At 40.5% G+C, this 18,868-nt stretch overlaps 1 protein-coding gene across 1 annotated transcript in view; it reads left to right on the forward strand.

Moving 5' to 3' along the window:
• MEIKIN (meiotic kinetochore factor) overlaps nt 1–3,766 on the forward strand; it is a 136,517-nt gene extending 132,751 nt beyond the window's left edge. The window contains exon 14 of the mRNA XM_070793208.1: nt 3,329–3,766. Coding sequence (XP_070649309.1) covers nt 3,329–3,360 — 32 coding nt within the window. The 3' untranslated portion in view covers nt 3,361–3,766. The remainder of the gene's footprint in view (nt 1–3,328) is intronic.
• Nucleotides 3,767–18,868: the final 15,102 nt, after the last annotated feature.

The raw sequence follows: 18,868 nt of genomic DNA on the forward strand, positions 1-18,868 counted from the left end.
TCACTGTAGATCTGATAAATTACAATCTCTAGAGAGATGGCGTAAGTATCTACAATTTGATGAGCTTTCTATGTGATCCCAATAAGCACTAAAATTTGAGAACCATACAATAATCTAGTTTGTTTTACTCATTTTGCATACAACAAAAACGACCTGGCTATATTGATCAGTAACTTGTCCAAGGTCACACAGGTAGTTACTGGCAGAATCAGAACTAGAACTTAGCTTTCCTGGTTCTTGCTAAGTTTGACTGTTGTTGTTTAGCAGCTAAGTTATGTCTGATTCTTTGTGACCCCATGGACTGCAGTACACCAGGCTTCCCTGTCTTTCATTATCTCCCTGAGTTTGCTCAAACTCATGTCCATTGAGTCATTGATTCCATCCAATCATCTCATCCTCTGTCACCCCCTTCTCCTCCTGCCCTCAGTCTTTCCTAGCATCAGAGTCTTTTCCAATGCGATTGCTCTTTGCATCATGGGCCAGAGTGTTGGAGCTTCAGCTTCTGCATCAGTCCTTCCAGTGAGTATTCAGGGTTGATTTCCTTTAGGATTGACTGGTTTGATCTTTTTGCTGTGCAAAGGACTCTCAAGAGTTCTCCAGCCCCACAATTTGAAAGCATTAATTCTTCAGTGCTCAGCCTTCTTTATGGCCTAACTCTCACATCCATTCATGACTACTGGGAAAACCATAGCTTTGACTATATGGACCTTTGTTGGCAAAGTGATGTCTGTGCTTTTTAATTTGCTCTATAGTTTGTCATAGCTTTTCTTCCAAGGAGCAAGCATCTTTTAATTTCATGGCTGCAGTCACCATTTGCAGTGATTTCGGGGCCCAAGAAAATAAAATCTGTCACTGTTTTCACTTTTCCCCCATCTATTTGCCATGAATGTTGAGTTTTAAGCCAGATTTTTCACTCTCCTCTTTCACCCTCATCCAGAGGCTCTTTAGTTCCTCTTCACTGTCTACCTTTAGTGTAGTATCATCTGCATATCTGAGATTATTGATATTTGACTGGGTAGCTGTCATATAGAGAATGTAAGAGTAGATAGGGCTCTGAGTTTCTCAGCTCATCCAGACAGAGCAGTCTTGCTTCTCTTTGCTTTACACATTGGATTTCTATATTTTATTTAAACAGAGACTTAAAATTTTTTTAAAACCAATAAGAAGAACCAGCCAATCATTGCTTTATACTGTTACAGTTACAGCAATGGAGGTCTGTTATTGGTACTTTAATTCAGCCAACAAGCATGCATTAGGCATTGTATTATTAGTTAGGGATATGAATACAGCTTTTGTCCTCCAGGGCTTACGGATTCATCATGAGGTAGACTTCACAGTCTTCTAAGGTGATAAGTTAGAAGTGGAGCAAAGCATCCTAGGAGCCCAGGAGAGGATGATTTTAACTTTGAAGTGTCAGGGAAGACTTCCAAGGTAACAGTACCTTTTGGAAAATCCAACAAAACCTGTAGCTATCCTTAGATTTTGAGATTTTTATTTTCTTCAGAGAAGCTGATAAATGATATGTTAAAAATTTATATCTTAAGCTAGTATAATAACAGCTTTTACCTGGATATATATCTTAAGTGAGAGTTTGAATTTTTAGATAATAGCAGGCAGAAGGCAATGGCACCCCACTCCAGCACTCTTGCCTGGAAAATCCCATGGACAGAGGAGCCTGGTAGGCTGCAGTCCATGTGGTCGCTAAGAGTCAGACACGACTGAGTGACTTCCCTTTCACTCCTCACTTTCACGCATTGGAGAAGGAAATGGCAACCCACTCCAGTATTCTTGCCTAGAGAATCCCAGGGACGGGGGATCCTGGTGGGCTTCCGTCTATGGGGTCGCACAGAGTCGAACACGACTGAAGTGACTTAGCAGAATTGACTTAGCAGCAGCAGCAGCAGAGATGATATGCTGTAGGTGATGTCAGGGGGAAATATAGAGCATGGCCCTGGATGTATATATGAAGGCCAAGGAGGGGTGGAAGAGACTACATAGTTGGATGGGCTGGTTGCCACTTGGAAAGTTTAAGTTGTATGGAGAGGATGACTGTGGCCCAGTTTCCAAAGTGATCGACAAGTGAGCAAACTGTATCTGAGGTCAGTGAAGATAACAATAAGGAAGAGTAGAGGGTAGAATTCTTGCCTGGAGAATCCCAGGGACAGTGGAGCCTGGTGGGCTGCCATCTATGGGGTCGTACAGAGTCGGACACGACTGGAGCAACTTAGCAGTAGCAGCAGTAGAGGATAGAATAGCCAGTACTTCCCAAACTTTAGTTTACTTGTGACTTGCTTGAGGATCTTATTAAAAATGGAGATTTATGATTCTCTTGCTCTGGAATGGAGCCCAAGATTCTACATTTCTAATCAACTCCTAGATGACATTGAAGTTACTGGTCCATGGACCACTAAAGATACAGGTCTCTGGTGCTCAAACAGCTGTACATCAAACTTTTCTGGATATTTGAGTCCCTTGTTCAGAGGTTCTGTCCTATTTGGTATGGAGTATAGCCTGGATATCAGGATTTTTAAAAGCTCAAATAACTAAGGTGTAGCAGAGTTTGAAAACCATTGATATAGGCTGATTAGGCCAGGCATAAGGTGTATCATAGAATGAATGTGACAATGGAAATACATAAAGTTGACTCCACCTGTTATTATCATCTAAACATTCAAATTCTCACTAAAGATATATATCCAGATAAAAGTTATTATTCTATTAGCTTAAGATATGAATTTATAACATAACATTTATCATTTTTTCTGAAAAAGAAAATAAAAATCTCAAAATCTAAGGAGAGCTATAGGTTTTGTTTGACTTTCCAAAAGGTACAAGATATTGGGAGGAAGAAAGTCCTCAGAATCCTGTATTGGAAAGAACCTGGGTTCAGCTACAACAGGTCAGTAGGAGAATGGAAGCAGGGATAGCCTGGAAAAGGAGATTCTGACTAGCTGGTGGCTGTGGAGGACTGGGATGGGAACCACAACTGGATGGATTCCACCAGATTACCAGGCTGGAGTTAGCAGCCTATGATGGCCACTGACAGCTGTCTTTGCTGGGCTTTCTGTTGGAATGTCAGACAGGTCTCTTTGTGCCTCCAAAGAGAAGAGAAGTATCCTCAGTATGTCCAGGAGGGAGTGAGCCAGCTTTCCCTTTTTCTTTCTTTCTTTTTTTAAGGACCTCTAGATTTGTTTCCTAAGGATTGATGGATTGAAACTAGAGTTGCTTGGACATCATGTGTTCTCTCTCCTAGGAACTGGTTATTAATAACTATTGGACACATGCTTGTGATGTATATGAAATAATCTATTGTTATTTTTTTCTCCAGATATTATAATAAAAACAAGTGGAAGGATGTAGCAGGTGTGGCTGAATTTTCACTACTTTGAAGATTTGGATGTGAAGTCAAAGTCCGTGAAGCACAATATCTGCTTGAAATTATATAAAATTAAAAAATCAAAATTCTCTAATTATTTGTGCTATATCCTGATGTTGAAATTTTACTGATAGTCTTATAAATTACTTTTAATAAGCTGAGAAGGAATCATTCTTCTATCTGTTTCTTAAATATATATATATATATATATATATATTTGTATTGTAAAATAACAAACAGCTTATATTAGAAGACTGTACACTAAATAGATGACTTCAGCTATTTATAAAGATGCAATACCAGGATACCAGGTAACTTCGTTTGATGGTTTTTTCCCAAGTTTATCCTTTGTATGGATTAACAGTAGTAAAATTGTTGATGCTTATATTACAAGCTATTTTTAACAGAACTTAATTGAAACCACATGAGTGAGAGACCTAATTCCAGGTCTGACCGAAAGAAACTCTATACTCAAGGTTTGCTGAAGCAGGAATTGTGTAATACTTTCAATCAATCAGATACTAAGTATTTAATATATTACCTCATCCCAAACAACCTTCTTTAGCTAGTGCTATCTATCTGTAGGACTTTTTTTGAGGGGTAATATATCTTGGAAATGACCTTCCTAAAAAGCAGCAATCCTATTGTCAGTGAACACAGTGTAGTGTATAACTGGTGGTGAGGTTTTAATTCTGATGGTTTTACTAATGTTATTAGACATAAAATTAAGTGAGGCAAAATTTCAGAGCTGCTTCAGTATGAAGGAAAATTCTAAAATTGAAGAATTAACTGAGGTTACATAACCCATATAGTACTCATTTTAAAATAGGAGTCTCATGAAGATATTCTTGTAAATAATTTCACAAGGCCTTAAGCCATTAACAAAACTTACTTGTGATTTTGGTTTTATATTCTAATTTGGAGGTAAAATACAGGAAAGCTGTTAGGAAATATAGAAGAGATCATTAATGATGGAGGTTAGAACCAAATTTAGACTTGATTTCTCAATCAGTACTCAACTAAGTCAGCAACTCTTGTGGTCGTTTTAAAAAGCAGAAATGTGATAAGCAGCGGGGGAATATGAAATTAAATAGAAGGCTTATTCCCTGCCTTCAAGGAGTTTATAATCCAAGGGATAGGGGTGAGAATGAGAACAAAGTATTTGATAGTTTCTAAACAGGTGGTAGGTTCTTGTGAGAAAAAAATGATACCTGATTCTTAGACTGGTCCTAATGGGGCTGGAGGAAATAAACATTTGATAGTTTCATATTGCTGATAAGAAAAATATAAAGATAAAGACTTGGCCAGGCTGATGTGATTTAGAAAGTGAGATAACCAGCAAATGAAGGTAGGACTATGTGAATCCACTATTTTTATTAGCTGGAGCACAGGGAAAGGTGGGAGGGAGGAAAGAGTTGCAATTGAAGTTCAAGGCTTACTAGTAAAGGACATAACTTTAGTTATGATTAAGAGGAAAGAAAGTAGAATAACCCGACTTGCTATCTGCCAGACGTGATAAGTTCCAGGAAGATTCCTGTTGGCAAATCCTAGAAGGTTATACTTGTAACTTTGCATTGGTGGGTAGGTGCCAGACATCTTTCAGTGAACCTCCCTGGAAGACCATCAGAAAAGGAGTTCATTTCTTTCTGGGGAGAGTGTCTCCATAGTTTTCATCATATTTTCAAAGTGGTCTATGTTTTTTAAAAGGTTAACAGTGGGACTGGACCACTTTATTTTAGCATACAACTAATTACATTTCATTTCTAAGCACTTAAAATTATATTTTCAAGTTCATGAAAAGAAAAAACAAACCCTCATGTCACAAGTACCCAGAAAATTCAGTTAAAAATTCATGAAAGGCCAAGCAATCATGATGCCATTTCCATTTAAAAAATTTAAAGTTTTGTTCACCTTTCCAAGGTTTGTTCAGTTATGAATAGCTTCTTTATCTCATATTGTACACACAGCATATATGCTTATATGAAGGGTGTGATACCTAGACTTTCCAGATAGAAGTTATCTTCAGTCTCCTGCTCTACTGTAGCTTTCTAACCTTCATTTTAACATACTGGATCATCTTATATTTTAAATGCTCCCTTGATTCTATACATTCTTCTACCTATGTAATAATTCCTTACCTGTTTATATCCATGTTTCCCGAAAAGAGTCCTTTCTGCTTTTTCACTGATTCCCTTCACTGCTCAGTCCTTTCTCCTCTTCCTTCCCCTACCCTCAACACACATAAAGTCTGGTTTCACCTTGGGCCCTTCACTGACACTGGTCCCCTCAAGGCTACCAGCACTCCTTTGATGTTAATCTAAGGAGTATTTCTCAGTTCTCATCTTACCCAGCCCCTCCTAGCTAATGATGTTGTAGACTATTACTCTCCTCTTGAAATCCTACAGTAAGGAATGACTTCTCTGAAACATTACTCTCCAGGCTTTCATCTCACTTCTTACCTCATCCCATCTTTGATCTCTTTCTCTTCTATTTTTCCTTACTTTCCTTTGTCCTGTCTTTAAATTTTGTTGTTTCTTTGAGTTATAATCTAGGACTTCTTTTTTTTCCCCCCTTAATTTATCTTTATCTGTTGCTCTGCACTGGGATCTCTGGTTGTGATCTGTGAACTATTACTTGCAGCATGTGGGATCTAGTTCCCTGGCCAGGGACTGAACCCAGGCCCCCTGTATTGGGAGTGCAGAATCTTAGCCACTGAACCACCAGGGAAGTCCCATATTCTAGGGCTTCTTATATTACACTGTCTCTCTTGGTGATGTCATCTATCACTGCCATTGGTTATTATCTCTGTTCTGCTGCTGCTGCTGCTGCTAAGTTGCTTCAGTCATGTCCGACTCTGTGCAACCCCATAGACGGCAGCCCACCAGGCCCCACCGTCCCTGGGGTTCTCCAGGCAAGAACACTGGAGTGGGTTGCCATTTCCTCCTCCAATGCATGAAAGTGAAAAGTGAAAGGGAAGTCGCTCAGTCATGTCCGACTCTTAGCGACCCCATGGACTGCAGCCTACCAGGCTCCTCCATCCATGGGATTTTCCAGGCAAGAGTACTGGAGTGGGGTGCCATTGCCTTCTCCCTTATCTCTGTTCAGTTGACCCCAAATCGTTGTCAGTAACTGCCATGGATATTGGTAGTGAATATGTGTGGTGACTGGCTCTGCCTGTGTCCCCCAGAAGTTTATTGTCTTTCCTTGTGTTCCCACAGCATCTTGTACTTGCCTGCATCATACTAATCACAATGTACTGTAATTGCCTTTCAAATTCTACACTTTATCCCTTCGACTATAAGATTCTTGCATGTAGAAACTACATCTTGCTCACCACTGTATTTCTGTTCCCTTCTGACTTCACTTCACTTCACTACCTCCCTTATAATTGGATTTTGAGTTTCCAAGTCTCATGATTTAGGTGGGATTGATCCCAACTTTAGTTCTAGAGGTGGGCCTTTAATGGTTTAAATCGATCACATGGCCCACCTAACTCAGGCACAGTGATTGGTTCAGGATTAGGGGCAAGGCCTAAAATGATGTATTGGGTTAAATCTCAGTGCTTTTCCTGAGAATACTGGATACAGCCTTTTTATTATACTATTCCTCTAAGGAGAGCTGCTGGCAGCCATCTTGTGTCCACAAATGGAGGCAGTGTCTGGGAATGGAGTTCACACAGAGGAATTAGAACTGGAATAGAGAAGCTAGATTCTTGATGTTATTGTTGAGTCTTTGCATACAGCTGTGCCTGAACTGTTCTGTACTTTAGCTCCAGTTATGCTAGCTAATCAGTTTTTTTTTTTTTTTTTTTTTTGCTTAGGCCAGTTTAGTTTGGGTTTTCTATCATGTGCAACACAGAACATCCTGACTGATGGACTCACATGAGACATTTCTAGAGTTCTAAGTCTCTGTAGCCAACTGCTTACTTGTCATCACCACAGGGATTCCCATGGTATCTCATACTCAACATATCCCAAATTGAATTTATATCGCCTTGAAGCAGTTATGTCTTCTATCATCTGTTTCAGTGTTAGATAGCTTCATCTATCCAAGTTACCTAGCCAGAAAGTTGCTATCACCCTTCTCCTCTTCCTTTCTCACAGGCAGGCAATCATGAAGTCCTGTTGATTTTGAATCCTAAAAGTCCTCAGTATTTTCCATATTCCTCCATTCCTATGGCTGTTCTCTGCGTTCATGCCAGTATTTTCTTGCCTGGCTTAGAATAAAAGCCTCTTCACTCATTTCTCAGTCATTATTGTTGTACCCTATAGTCAATTTTTCACAATGCATCTAGAGAGAACTGTCTAAAATGCTCACCTGATCATGTTGTTTTCTGCTTAAAATCCCTTGCTAGCTCCCCATGTCCTTTAGATAAAGTCTTTTAAATGATTTTTACATAGTTTTATTAATCCAGTTCAATTTTACCATTAGATTGTATTGTAGGTCACTGGATTTTTAAATTCTCTCTTGCCTCCAAGCCCTGAATGTGTTGCTCCATCTGCCTGGAACACACTTTCTATGCCCACATCTTCTTTTTTTTAGCATATCCCATTTTAATTTTTAATCCAGATTTATTTCCCCTTTCAGAAAACTCCCCTTAATTCCTCCAAAAGGTTACTTGTTTTTCCTTATTTTCATCCTGTACTTGCCCATATCATAGCATTTACTATAACATCATGTAATTGCCTGTCAACTTCTGTTTCCTTTTGTATACTTCCAGTAGAATTCAATGTGAAGATTTCAAGCCAATTTTATGTTGAAGATAAAAGTTTGATTCCTTAAAAGCACTTATCACAATCTGTAATAACTTGTTTACTTGTTGGTTTCTTAAGGGTGAGGGCTGTAACTGTCTTGTACATTATTGCATCCTTAGCACCTGGAACTAAGCAGGTGTTTGATTTCATCATCTTTATTAGATTCTTTCTCTTAGCATATGAAATTCTCTAATATCTTCCATCTCAAAAAAAAAAAAAAAAAAAATTCCCTCCTTCCATCTCCTCTCAATCCCCATTTTTCCTGCTCCTTATCTCAGCGAAGCAGAGTAGTTGTCTATATTTGCTTTATTACTCCCTCCCTACTCTTTCTTTTTTGAGTTCCCTCCATTCTGGCTTTTGCTCTGCTTTCTATTGAAACTGTTCTTGTCAAGATGTGTATGTTGAAAAATCTAACAGACACTTAAACTTTCAGTAACATTCAACACAGTTGATGTCTTCTTCCTTTTTGGGGTTATTTTCTTCTTTTGTCTTACTACTACTCATCCTTCTTTGTTGAGTCTTTCTAGTGAAGACTTGTAAGTGGTGTCCTCTCTGAATATTAGTGCTGGACTGTCTACTATATATACATATTCTTTCTAGGAAAACTCACTCATTCTGTTATCTTAAATTCTGTGTATGAGCTGATGTCTAGCAAATTTTTCTTCAGTCCTGCCTTCTCCTCATATATTCTACTCAGAATCTCCAGGTGGATAGCTAGTGGTCATTCAAACTTAATATATCCAAACTTACTATGCTAGATTTTCCTCTTTAAACCTATAATTTCACTCATCTTTGTATCAGGAAATTACTTCCAGTTGGTTGCTCAAGGCAAAAACCTAGGAGTCAATCTTTAGTTTTTCTTTTACTTCTACTATAAATCCTATTAGTTCTGTCTTAAAATAGTTAGCTAACATCAACTCTTGCCTAAAATACATGGTCTACCCCTATATAGTTTCTCTCTTACCATTCTTATTCTTTTATACTCCTTTCTCCACAGAGCAACCAGAGTAATCTTCTAAAATCATAAATTCTATCATGTCCCTTTCCTGTTTTTAAATTCCTACAATAGTTTACATCACACTTGATCCAATCTCTTTTGCATGATTTACAAGGTTCTACATAATCTGGCTCCATGTCGCCATTTAAACCATATCTCAAACATCTTCCCCCTCCCAGAGTATATTCAGCTGTTTTAGCCCCTCCCCGCTTTTTTTTTCTTCAGACAGGAGAAACCCCTTCCTGTCTCAGAGTGTTTGTATTTTTCATCTCTCTTATATAATGTTATTTACCATCATGTTTCCATGGCTTGTCCCTTTTCATTCTTTAGACCTCAGTTCAAATCCCACATCTTTGGAGAGGACTTTCCTGACCACCGTATCTAAATTTGGCTCCCTCCAGTTGTATACTATTAACTCTTTCTTTCCTAACTTTTACCACTACTTGCAAACATTTTGTTTACTTCGCATCTTCCCACTAAGAATTAAGTTCCTGAAAGTAGGAATAGACAGCCAGAACATCGAATTGACACCTTTGAGGGACTGAAGAAATATTTGTTAAATAATGTTTGTTTTCTGTTGCCTCAAACAACTGCCATTCCCGTATTATACAGCAGTAAATCATTGGTTGGCTTAAGAGTTTTTAAAACTGAGGTACTCTGAGTCCATCTAAGTGTCATTCAGGAAGTTTTACTTGATCATCTTGATTTGACTATCTTGTTCTGAGATGTTATCAATGAAAATCTAATTTGTTTCAGAAGAATTCAGCACAATTGAGGTTGTGCTTATTAGCATGGTGGTTAAAGGAGCAAGATTCCTGTTTTATTGCCACCTTTTGCTGTCTGATAACTCGAAAATGGCTGTAGGGAGGAGTATGCCTCTTTTCTATGTTACTGGGATCAGGTGGACAGAGACCCAAAGGCCTTTGGGGTTTGCACAGAGGCTAAATTTTCTACTCCTGAGTGAAAGTGTAGGCCTTATGTCTAACTTTCTAACCGAACAGCTCCACATTTATATGTTATTAATGAATAATTATTTTATTTTATTTCTCACACTTCCTTCTTGCCCCTAAATATAAAGAGGCTACTTTAAGACACCTCAATTTCTCTGTGAAAAGAGGTCATATTGAGTAAAAGGAGAAAAAAATATAATCTACACTGTCACTAAACTTGAAACTATTTTCAGTTTAATCTACATAATTAGGTATAGTTACATGTCCTCTTTTATGGCAAACTTGTATCATTTCAGTGCCCTCTAAGTCTATAATTTGAATATTACACTATAACATAAAGGAAATGTGATGAATGATAGCAAGTATTGGGTTGGCCAAAAAGTTCCTTCAGTTTTAAAATAAAAATAAAGGATACTTTATCATTTTTACTAAGAACTTTATTGTACAATGAATTCAATGTTTTATTCCAGTACCTTCTGCCATTTTTCAGGCACCTTCATAACTTCATCTTCCCCAAACTTTTTATCTTTTTGAGCAAAGAACTGTTATAGGTGCCTTTTACAGTCTTCAGGAATTGAAATTTCTCCCCTTAATTAGTTAGTTCAGTCGCTCAGTCATGTCCGACTCTTTGCGACCCCATGAACCGCAGCACGCCAGGCCTCCCAGTCCATCACCAACTGCCAGGGTCTATCCAAACCCATGTCAATTGAGTTGGTGATGCCATACAACCATCTCATCCTCTGTTGTCCCCTTCTCCTCCTGCCTTCAATCTTTCCCAGCATCAGGGTCTTTTCCAATGAGTCAGCTCTTCGCATGAGGTTGACAAAGTATTGGAGTTTCAGCCTCAGCATCAGTCCTTCCAATGAACACCCACTGATCTCCTTTAGGATGGACTGGTTGAATCTCCAAGGGACTCTCAAGAGTTTCCTCCAACACCACAGTTCAAAAGCAGCAATTCTTCGGGGCTCAGCTTTCTTTATAGTCCAACTCTCACATCCATACATGACTACTGGAAAAACCATAGCCTTGACTAGACGGACCTTTGTTGACAAAGTAATGTCTCTGCTTTTTAATATGCTGTCTATCCTGGAATGTGAAGTGAAGTGGGCCTTAGAAAGCATCACTATGAACAAAGCTAGTGAAGGTGATGGAATTCCAGTTGAGCTATTTCAAACCCTGAAAGATGATGCTGTGAAAGTGCTGCACTCAATATGCCAGCAAATTTGGAAAACTCAGCAGTGGTCACATCACTGGAAAAGGTCAGTTTTCATTCCAATCCCAAAGAAAGGCAATGCCAAAGAATGCTCAAACTACCCCACAATTGCACTCATCTCACACACTAGTAAAGTAATGCTCAAAATTCTCCATCCAGGCTTCAGCAATACATGAACCAGGAACTTCCTGATGTTCAAGCTGGTTTTAGAAAAGGCAGAGGAACCAGAGATCAAATTGCCAACATCCGCTGGATCATGGAAAAAGCAAGAGAGTTCCAGAAAAACATCTATTTCTGCTTTACTGACTATGCCAAAGCCTTTGACTGTGTGGATCACAATAAACTGTGGAAAATTCTGAAGGAGATGGGAATACCAGACCACCTGACCTGCTTCTTGAGAAACCTGTATGCAGGTCAGGAAGCAACAGTTAGAACTGGACATGGAACAACAGACTGGTTCCAAATAGGAAAAGGAGTACGTCAAGGCTGTATATTGTCACCCTGTTTATTTAACTTATATGCAGAATACATCATGAGAAACCCTGGCTGGAAGAAGCACAAGCTGGAATCAAGATTGCCGGGAGAAATATCAATAACCTCAGATATGCAGATGACACCACCCTTATGGCAGAAAGTGAAGAGGAACTAAAGAGCCTCTTGATGAAAGTGAAAGAGGAGAATGAAAATGTTGGCTTAAAGCTCAACATTCAGAAAACTAAGATCATGGCATCCGGTCCCATCACTTCAGGGGAAGTAGATAGGGAAACAGTGTCAGACTTTATTTGGGCTCCAAAATCACTGCAGATGGTGATTGCAGCTATGAAATTAAAAGACACTCACTCCTTGGAAGGAAAGTTATGACCAACCTAGATAGCATATTCAAAAGCAGAGACATTACTTTGCCAACAAAGGTTCATCTAGTCAAGGCTATGGTTTTTCCTGTGGTCACGTATGGATGAGAGTTGGACTCTGAAGAAAGCTGAGCACCGAAGAATTGATGCTTTTGAACTGTGGTATTGGAGAAGACTGTTGAGAGTCCCTTGGACTGCAAGGAGATCCAACCAGTCCATTCTAAAGGAGATCAATCCTGGGTGTTCATTGGAAAGACTGATGCTGAAGCTGAAACTCTAATACTTGGCCACCTCATGTGAAGAGTTGACTCATTGGAAAAGACCCTGATGCTGGGAGGGATTGGGGGCAGGAGGAGAAGGGGACGACAGAGGATTAGATGGCTGGTTGGCATCACTGACTTGATAGACGTGAGTTTGAGTGAACTCTGGGAGTTGGTGATGGACAGGGGGGCCTGGAGTGCTGCTATTCATGGGGTCACCGAGAGTTGGACACAACTGAGTGATTGAACTGAACTGCACTGAGGTTGGTCATAACTTTCCTTCCAAAGAGTAAGCGTCTTTTTATTTCATGGCTTCAGTCACCATCTGCAGTGATTTTGGAGCCCCCAAAAATAAAGTCTGACACTGTTTCCCCATCTATTTCCCATGAAGTGATGGGACCAGATGACATGATCTTTGTTTTCTGAATGCTGAGCTTTAAGCCAACTTTTTCACTCTGCTCTCTTACTTTCATCTCGAGGCTCTTTAGTTCTTCTTCACTTTCTGCCATAAGGGTGGTATCATCTGCATATCTGAGGTTATTGATATTTCTCCCGGCAATCTTGATTCCAGCTTGTGCTTCCTCCAGCCCAGTGTTTCTCATGATGTACTCTGCATATAAGTTAAATAAACAGGGTGACAATATACAGCCTTGACGTACTCCTTTTCCTATTTGGAACCAGTCTATTGTTCCATGTCCAGTTCTAACTGTTGCTTCCTGACCTGCATACAGGTTTCTCAAGAAGCAGGTCAGGTGGTCTGGTATTCCCATCTCCTTCAGAATTTTCCACAGTTTATTGTGGTCCACACAGTCAAAGGCTTTGGCATAGTCAGTAAAGCAGAAATAGATGTTTTTCTGGAACTCTCTTGCTTTTTCCATGATCCAGCGGATGTTGGCAATTTGATCTCTGGTTCCTCTGCCTTTTCTAAAACCAGCTTGAACATCAGGAAGTTCCTGGTTCATGTATTGCTGAAGCCTGGCTTGGAGAATTTTGAGCATTACTTTACTAGCGTATGAGATGAGTGCAATTGTGCGGTAAAGTTTGAGCATTCTTTGGCATTGCCTTTCTTGGCATTGCCTTTCTTTGGGATTGGAATGAAAACTGACCTTTTCCAGTCATGTGACCACTGCTGAGTTTTCCAAATTTGCTGGCATATCGAATGCAGCACTTTCACAGCATCATCTTTCAGGGTTTGAAATAGCTCAACTGGAATTCCATCACCTCCACTAGCTTTGTTCATAGTGATGCTTCCTAAGGCCCACTTGACTTCACATTTCAGGATGTCTGGCTCTAGGTAAGTGTGAGTGATCACACCATCGTGATTATCTTGGTTGTGAAGATCTTTTTTGTACATTTCTTCTGTGTATTCCTGTCACCTCTTCTTGATATCTTCTGCTTCTGTTAATTCCATACCATTTCTGTCCTTTGCTGCTGCTGCATCACTTCAGTTGTGTCCGACTCTGTGTGACCCCATAGACGGCAGCCCACCAGGCTCCCCCGTCCCTGGGATTCTCCAAGCAAGAACACTGGAGTGGGTTGCCATTTCCTTCTCCAATGCATGAAAGTGAAAAGTGAAAGGGAAGTCGCTCAGTCGTGTCCAACTCTTAGCGACCCCCTGGACTGCAGCCTACTAGGCTCCTCCATCCATGGGATTTTCCAGGCAAGAGTACTGGAGTGGGGTGCCATTGCCTTCTCCGTTCTGTCCTTTACTGAGCTCATTGTTGCATGAAATGTTGCCTTGGTGTCTCTAATTTTCTTGAATAGATCTCTAGTCTTTCCCATTCTGTTGTTTTCCTTTGTTTCTTTACATTGATCGCTGAGGAAGGCTGTCTTATCTCTCCTTACTATTCTTTGGAACTCTGCATTCAAATGGGTATATCTTTCCTTTTGTCCTTTGCTTTTCACTTCTGTTCTTTTCACAGCTATTTGTAAGGTGTCCTCAGACAGCCATTTTGCTTTTTTGCATTTCTTTTTCTTGGGGATGGTCTTGATTCCAGTCTCCTGTACAATGCCATGAACCTCCGTCCATAGTTCATCAGGCACTCTGTCTATCAAATCTAGTCCCTTAAATCTATTTCTCACTTCTACTGTATAGTCATAAGGGATTTGATTTAGGTCATACCTGAATGGTCTAGTGGTTTTCCCTACTTTCTTCAATTTTAGTCTGAATTTGGCAATAATGAGTTCATGATCTGAGCCATAGTCAGCTCCTGGTCTTGTTTTTGCTGACTGTATAGAGCTTCTCCATTTTTGGCTGCAAAGAATATAATCAATCTGATTTTGGTGTTGACCATCTGGTGATGTCCATGTATAGAGTTTCTCTCGTGTTGTTGGAAGAGGGTGTTTGCTATGACCAGTGCATTTTCTTGGTGGAACTCTATTAGCCTTTGCCCTGGTTCATTCCATATTCCAAGGCCAAATTTGCCTGTTACTCCAGGTGTTTCTTGACTTCCTACTTTTGCATTCCAGTCCCGTATAATGAAAAGGACATCATTTTGGGGTGTTAGTTCTAGAAGGTCTTGTAGGTCTTCATAGAACCATTCAACTTCAGATTCTTCAGCATTACTGGTCGGGGCCTAGACTTAGATTACCATGATATTGAGAGAATTTTGTAAAGACTGAAATAAATGGAAATCTCAAGGTGCAGTGTCTGGTGAATACAGTGAATGACAGAACTTGCCAGTCAAGTGTGTAAGTTTTTGCTTTGTCATCAAAGAAACGTGCAGTCTTTGTTACCCTGATGGAGGATTATGCGTTTTCTGTTGACTAATTGCAGATGCTTTTCAACTGTTCTAATTGGGAGTACTTATTGGCAGTACTTATTGCAATTAATTATTTGGCTTTCTGGAAGGAGCTCATACTAGTGGACTCCTTTCCAATCCCAGCATTTTTACAACATCACCATCTTTGGATGAAAAACAGACTTTGGCATGTTTGGTGGTCGTTCATTTCACTTGCCCTATGATCTCTTCCATTCCACATTATTGTAAAGTATCCACTTTTCATTGCCCATCACAGTTTATTTTAAAAACAGAACATTTTCATTATGTTTAAGTAGAGAATTGCATGAGGAAATACAGTCAAGAAGATTTTTTTTTTTTCGGTTAACTTATGTGGAACCCAAACATCAAAGTAATTAACATAACTGAGCTGGTACAAATGATTTCATCACTTGATTTGGATATTTTGAACATGTCAGCTATCTTCCATGTAGTATAACATTGGTTATTCTCAATTAATGTCTCCGTTTGATTCGTATCAACTACAACTTGTCCAACCAACTGTGGAGCATTATCCAGTGAGAAATCTCCAGCACGAAACATAGCAAACCACTTTTGAAACACTCGGTCAGTCATAGCAGCTTCTCCATACAAAAATAATTATGCATACACCTTTTTTTTCCGTTTCAGTTGTTTTTACCTTTCTTGAAATAATAAAGCATAATATGTCAAAAATGTTGCTTTTTCCTTCCATCTTCAATATTAAAATCACTACACAAAAATTCACCAATTTTTATGTTTTTTTAAAAAAAAACACATGCTGATATGACAGCTGTCACAGTACAATATGACAAAACTGTTTTAAGTTAAAGATAACTAAGTGTTTCTAGAGCCATTGTATGGGAAAAAACGAATGAATCTTTTGTCCAACCCAATAAATTTTGTCTTTTTTCTGTACCTTTCAAGTATAAGATAAAATGAGACCACAGAAATGAAGCTGTTACTTGATTAGAGAATACTAAAAGTAAGTATCTCTTATGCAAGTTTATGTTCTTTTCCTTACTATTACCTATAATTATCCATGAAGTAACTTTTTCCCAAGATGAAAGCACATGAGGTTATTGTATTTAGAAACTTCTGAGGGGACATGGAACTTCTAGACTTCTCTGTGCCAGCCATGAATCAGCCATGATTCCTCATCATGTCGTTTGCCCTATGTAGACAGACTTGAGCCCATTTCCACTAGCACTCATTTAGTGATACTTGCTAGTGTAAAAGCAAAACTTCCCAAAATGACTGCTTCATTAATTGACTTATAGGATGTGCGTTTTCTCACTTTAAAAAATTGCACTGACTTCATTTTTTGTTTATAAAAGTTTTATTCTGCATTCACATTTTGTGAGAAAAATATACATTGTGTCTTTTGCCTCATTAGAAATCTCTCAGTGTTTGGCACCATAGAATTAAGATATCTTAAGTTTATAGGGGAAGACAGTCTTACTATTTTGAGCTTGTATTGCTCAGTAATTCTGGAACTTAAGCAATGTATGGAGGAACTCTGAATGATTCTTAACCTGAGCACTTCAGATGTCACCTCCTCAGAGGCCTCCCCTACACACTCATTTCATTGTGCAATTTTCACTCACAACAGTAGTAGTTTCAAACTACCTTTTACTTACTGTTTCCTCATATAGAAGATCCCCCGGAGAAGGAAATGGCAACCCAACTCCCATACTCTCGCCTGGAGAATTCCATGGTTGGAGGAGCCTGGTGGGCTACAATCTATGCGGGGGTGGGGGAAGGGGTGGGGGGGGGTTGCGTCACAGAGTCAGACACAACTTGGCAACTAAATCAAACCTCCAAAACCCTAAAACATATAGAAATTTAGCCCTGTCTTTTTTGTTTACTTTGGCTCCCCAGTGCCTAGACCGGGGCACTTAAACATTGTGGGATGAATATATTAGTTTTTTAAAAAACTATTTCTTTATGGCTGTGCTGGCTCTTCCTTGCTGCATGTGGGCGCTTCTCTAGTTGCAGCATGCAGGGGCTACTCTCCAGTTGTGAGACACAGGCTTCTCATTGAAGTGGCTTCTTTTATTGCAGAACACTGGCTCAGTAGTTGTGGCGCATGGGTTTAGTTCCCCCAAGCGCATGTGGACTCTCTCTGGAGTCTAACCCTTATCCCCTGCATTGGCGGGTGGATTCTTCACTGGACCACCAGGGAAGTCTCGAAATTAGTTGCTTAACCGCCTACAAATAGCATTTTAAGAATTATTAACATTGAAACTTGGTTGTTACATGACCACTGATATTCTCTGTGATATATATTCTGCCTATTTTCTTTTTTTTTCTATATGAGACCACTTATTTTATAGCATAAACTCAAGCTGCAAATCATGTGAGTTGGTAGCCACTTAAAGAAAAAACAATTTGATTTGTATCCTTAGGTAAATGAAATTCTCAACGAAGTGTTTTACTCTGACCTTCCAAACCACATACCAGTAATTTCCTGACATCCATCTCTGTCAGAGAACTGCATCCCATGGTACAAAATTCCTCATCCTGGAGTGGCAGTGGGTGAAATGGTAGGGGTACGTAAGATCTGTAAGACCAATTTGATCCAAACCCTGATAAATTTTGGTTCCCTAGGTTTAAGTAGTGTGAAAGTTTAAATGTTTGTCACTCAGTGGTGTCTGACTCTTTGCAACTCCATGGACAGCAACCGGCCAGGCTCCTCTGTCCATGGGATTCTCCAGGCAAGAATACTGGAGTGGGTTGCCATTTCCTTCTCCAGGGAATCTTCCCGGCCCAGGGATCAAACCCGGGTCTCCAGGGATCAAAGGCAGATTCTTTACTGTTTGAGCCACCAGGGAAGCCAAATTTAAGTAGGCTGTTAAGGTCATTTATGAGCAATCTTTTTCTTTGGAAAGGGTATTCTGCCAATTAAAACTCATTTGCTCACAATTTGACAGTTCCTCTTTCCATACCTCGTCACTGAGTGTAAATCTCGAGCCTCCTATGGTTAACTCTTCAAAGGGGCTAATTCCTGGTGTCAGGGTTCGAGCCGCTAGTGGGAAACATCTGGGGTAGGGGGGCCCCGCTGCCCGCGGAGTGTCTCGGCAGGGTCCTCCCCTAGACCCAAGAGCCAGTCTCGCACAGTCAAGCTCTGAGCATAAACCACTCCGTGGCCCGCCTGGGCGGGCCTGTGGCCTCGGGCTTAAAGTCCAGCCCGCGCCGCAGTCCCCGGGGTAGGCTCGCGCGCCTTTTCTGCTCCGGAGGCCACCAGACTCCACCCGGCGCCTATGTATGGAGGTGCGAAGCCACACAGATTGAGGAAGGGACGGCGGCAAAGAGTCGGTTGCTAGTGGTGCCCTGAACTTCTCTTGTGTCATGGGTGCGGGAGGTGAAGGCTTCTGTACTCCACAGGCCCTGGCGTGGTCCTCGCAGCACCCCGCCTTAGGCTCAGCTAGCAACTGAAGGCGTCACGGAGAAAGACAAGGACCGGAGCTCGTCCCTCCTCCACATCTTCAGACACAACCAGCCCCCCGCCCCTTCCCTCCGCGCATGCCCCGCCCCGTGAGCTGCCACGTGAGGATCTCCACCAGCCAGCCTATGGGCTCCAACTCCGCCCAGGATCCCCGCCTTGCACTCTGCTCTGCGCGCCGCCACGTGATGCGGCTCATCGCCAGCCAATGGACGCCGGCTTTGGCTCGCGCCCCGCCCCGCGCGCCGTGGCCGTTTGAAGTG

Source organism: Bos indicus, chromosome 7 (assembly GCF_029378745.1).
Source record: "Bos indicus isolate NIAB-ARS_2022 breed Sahiwal x Tharparkar chromosome 7, NIAB-ARS_B.indTharparkar_mat_pri_1.0, whole genome shotgun sequence".
NCBI lineage: Eukaryota > Metazoa > Chordata > Mammalia > Artiodactyla > Bovidae > Bos > Bos indicus.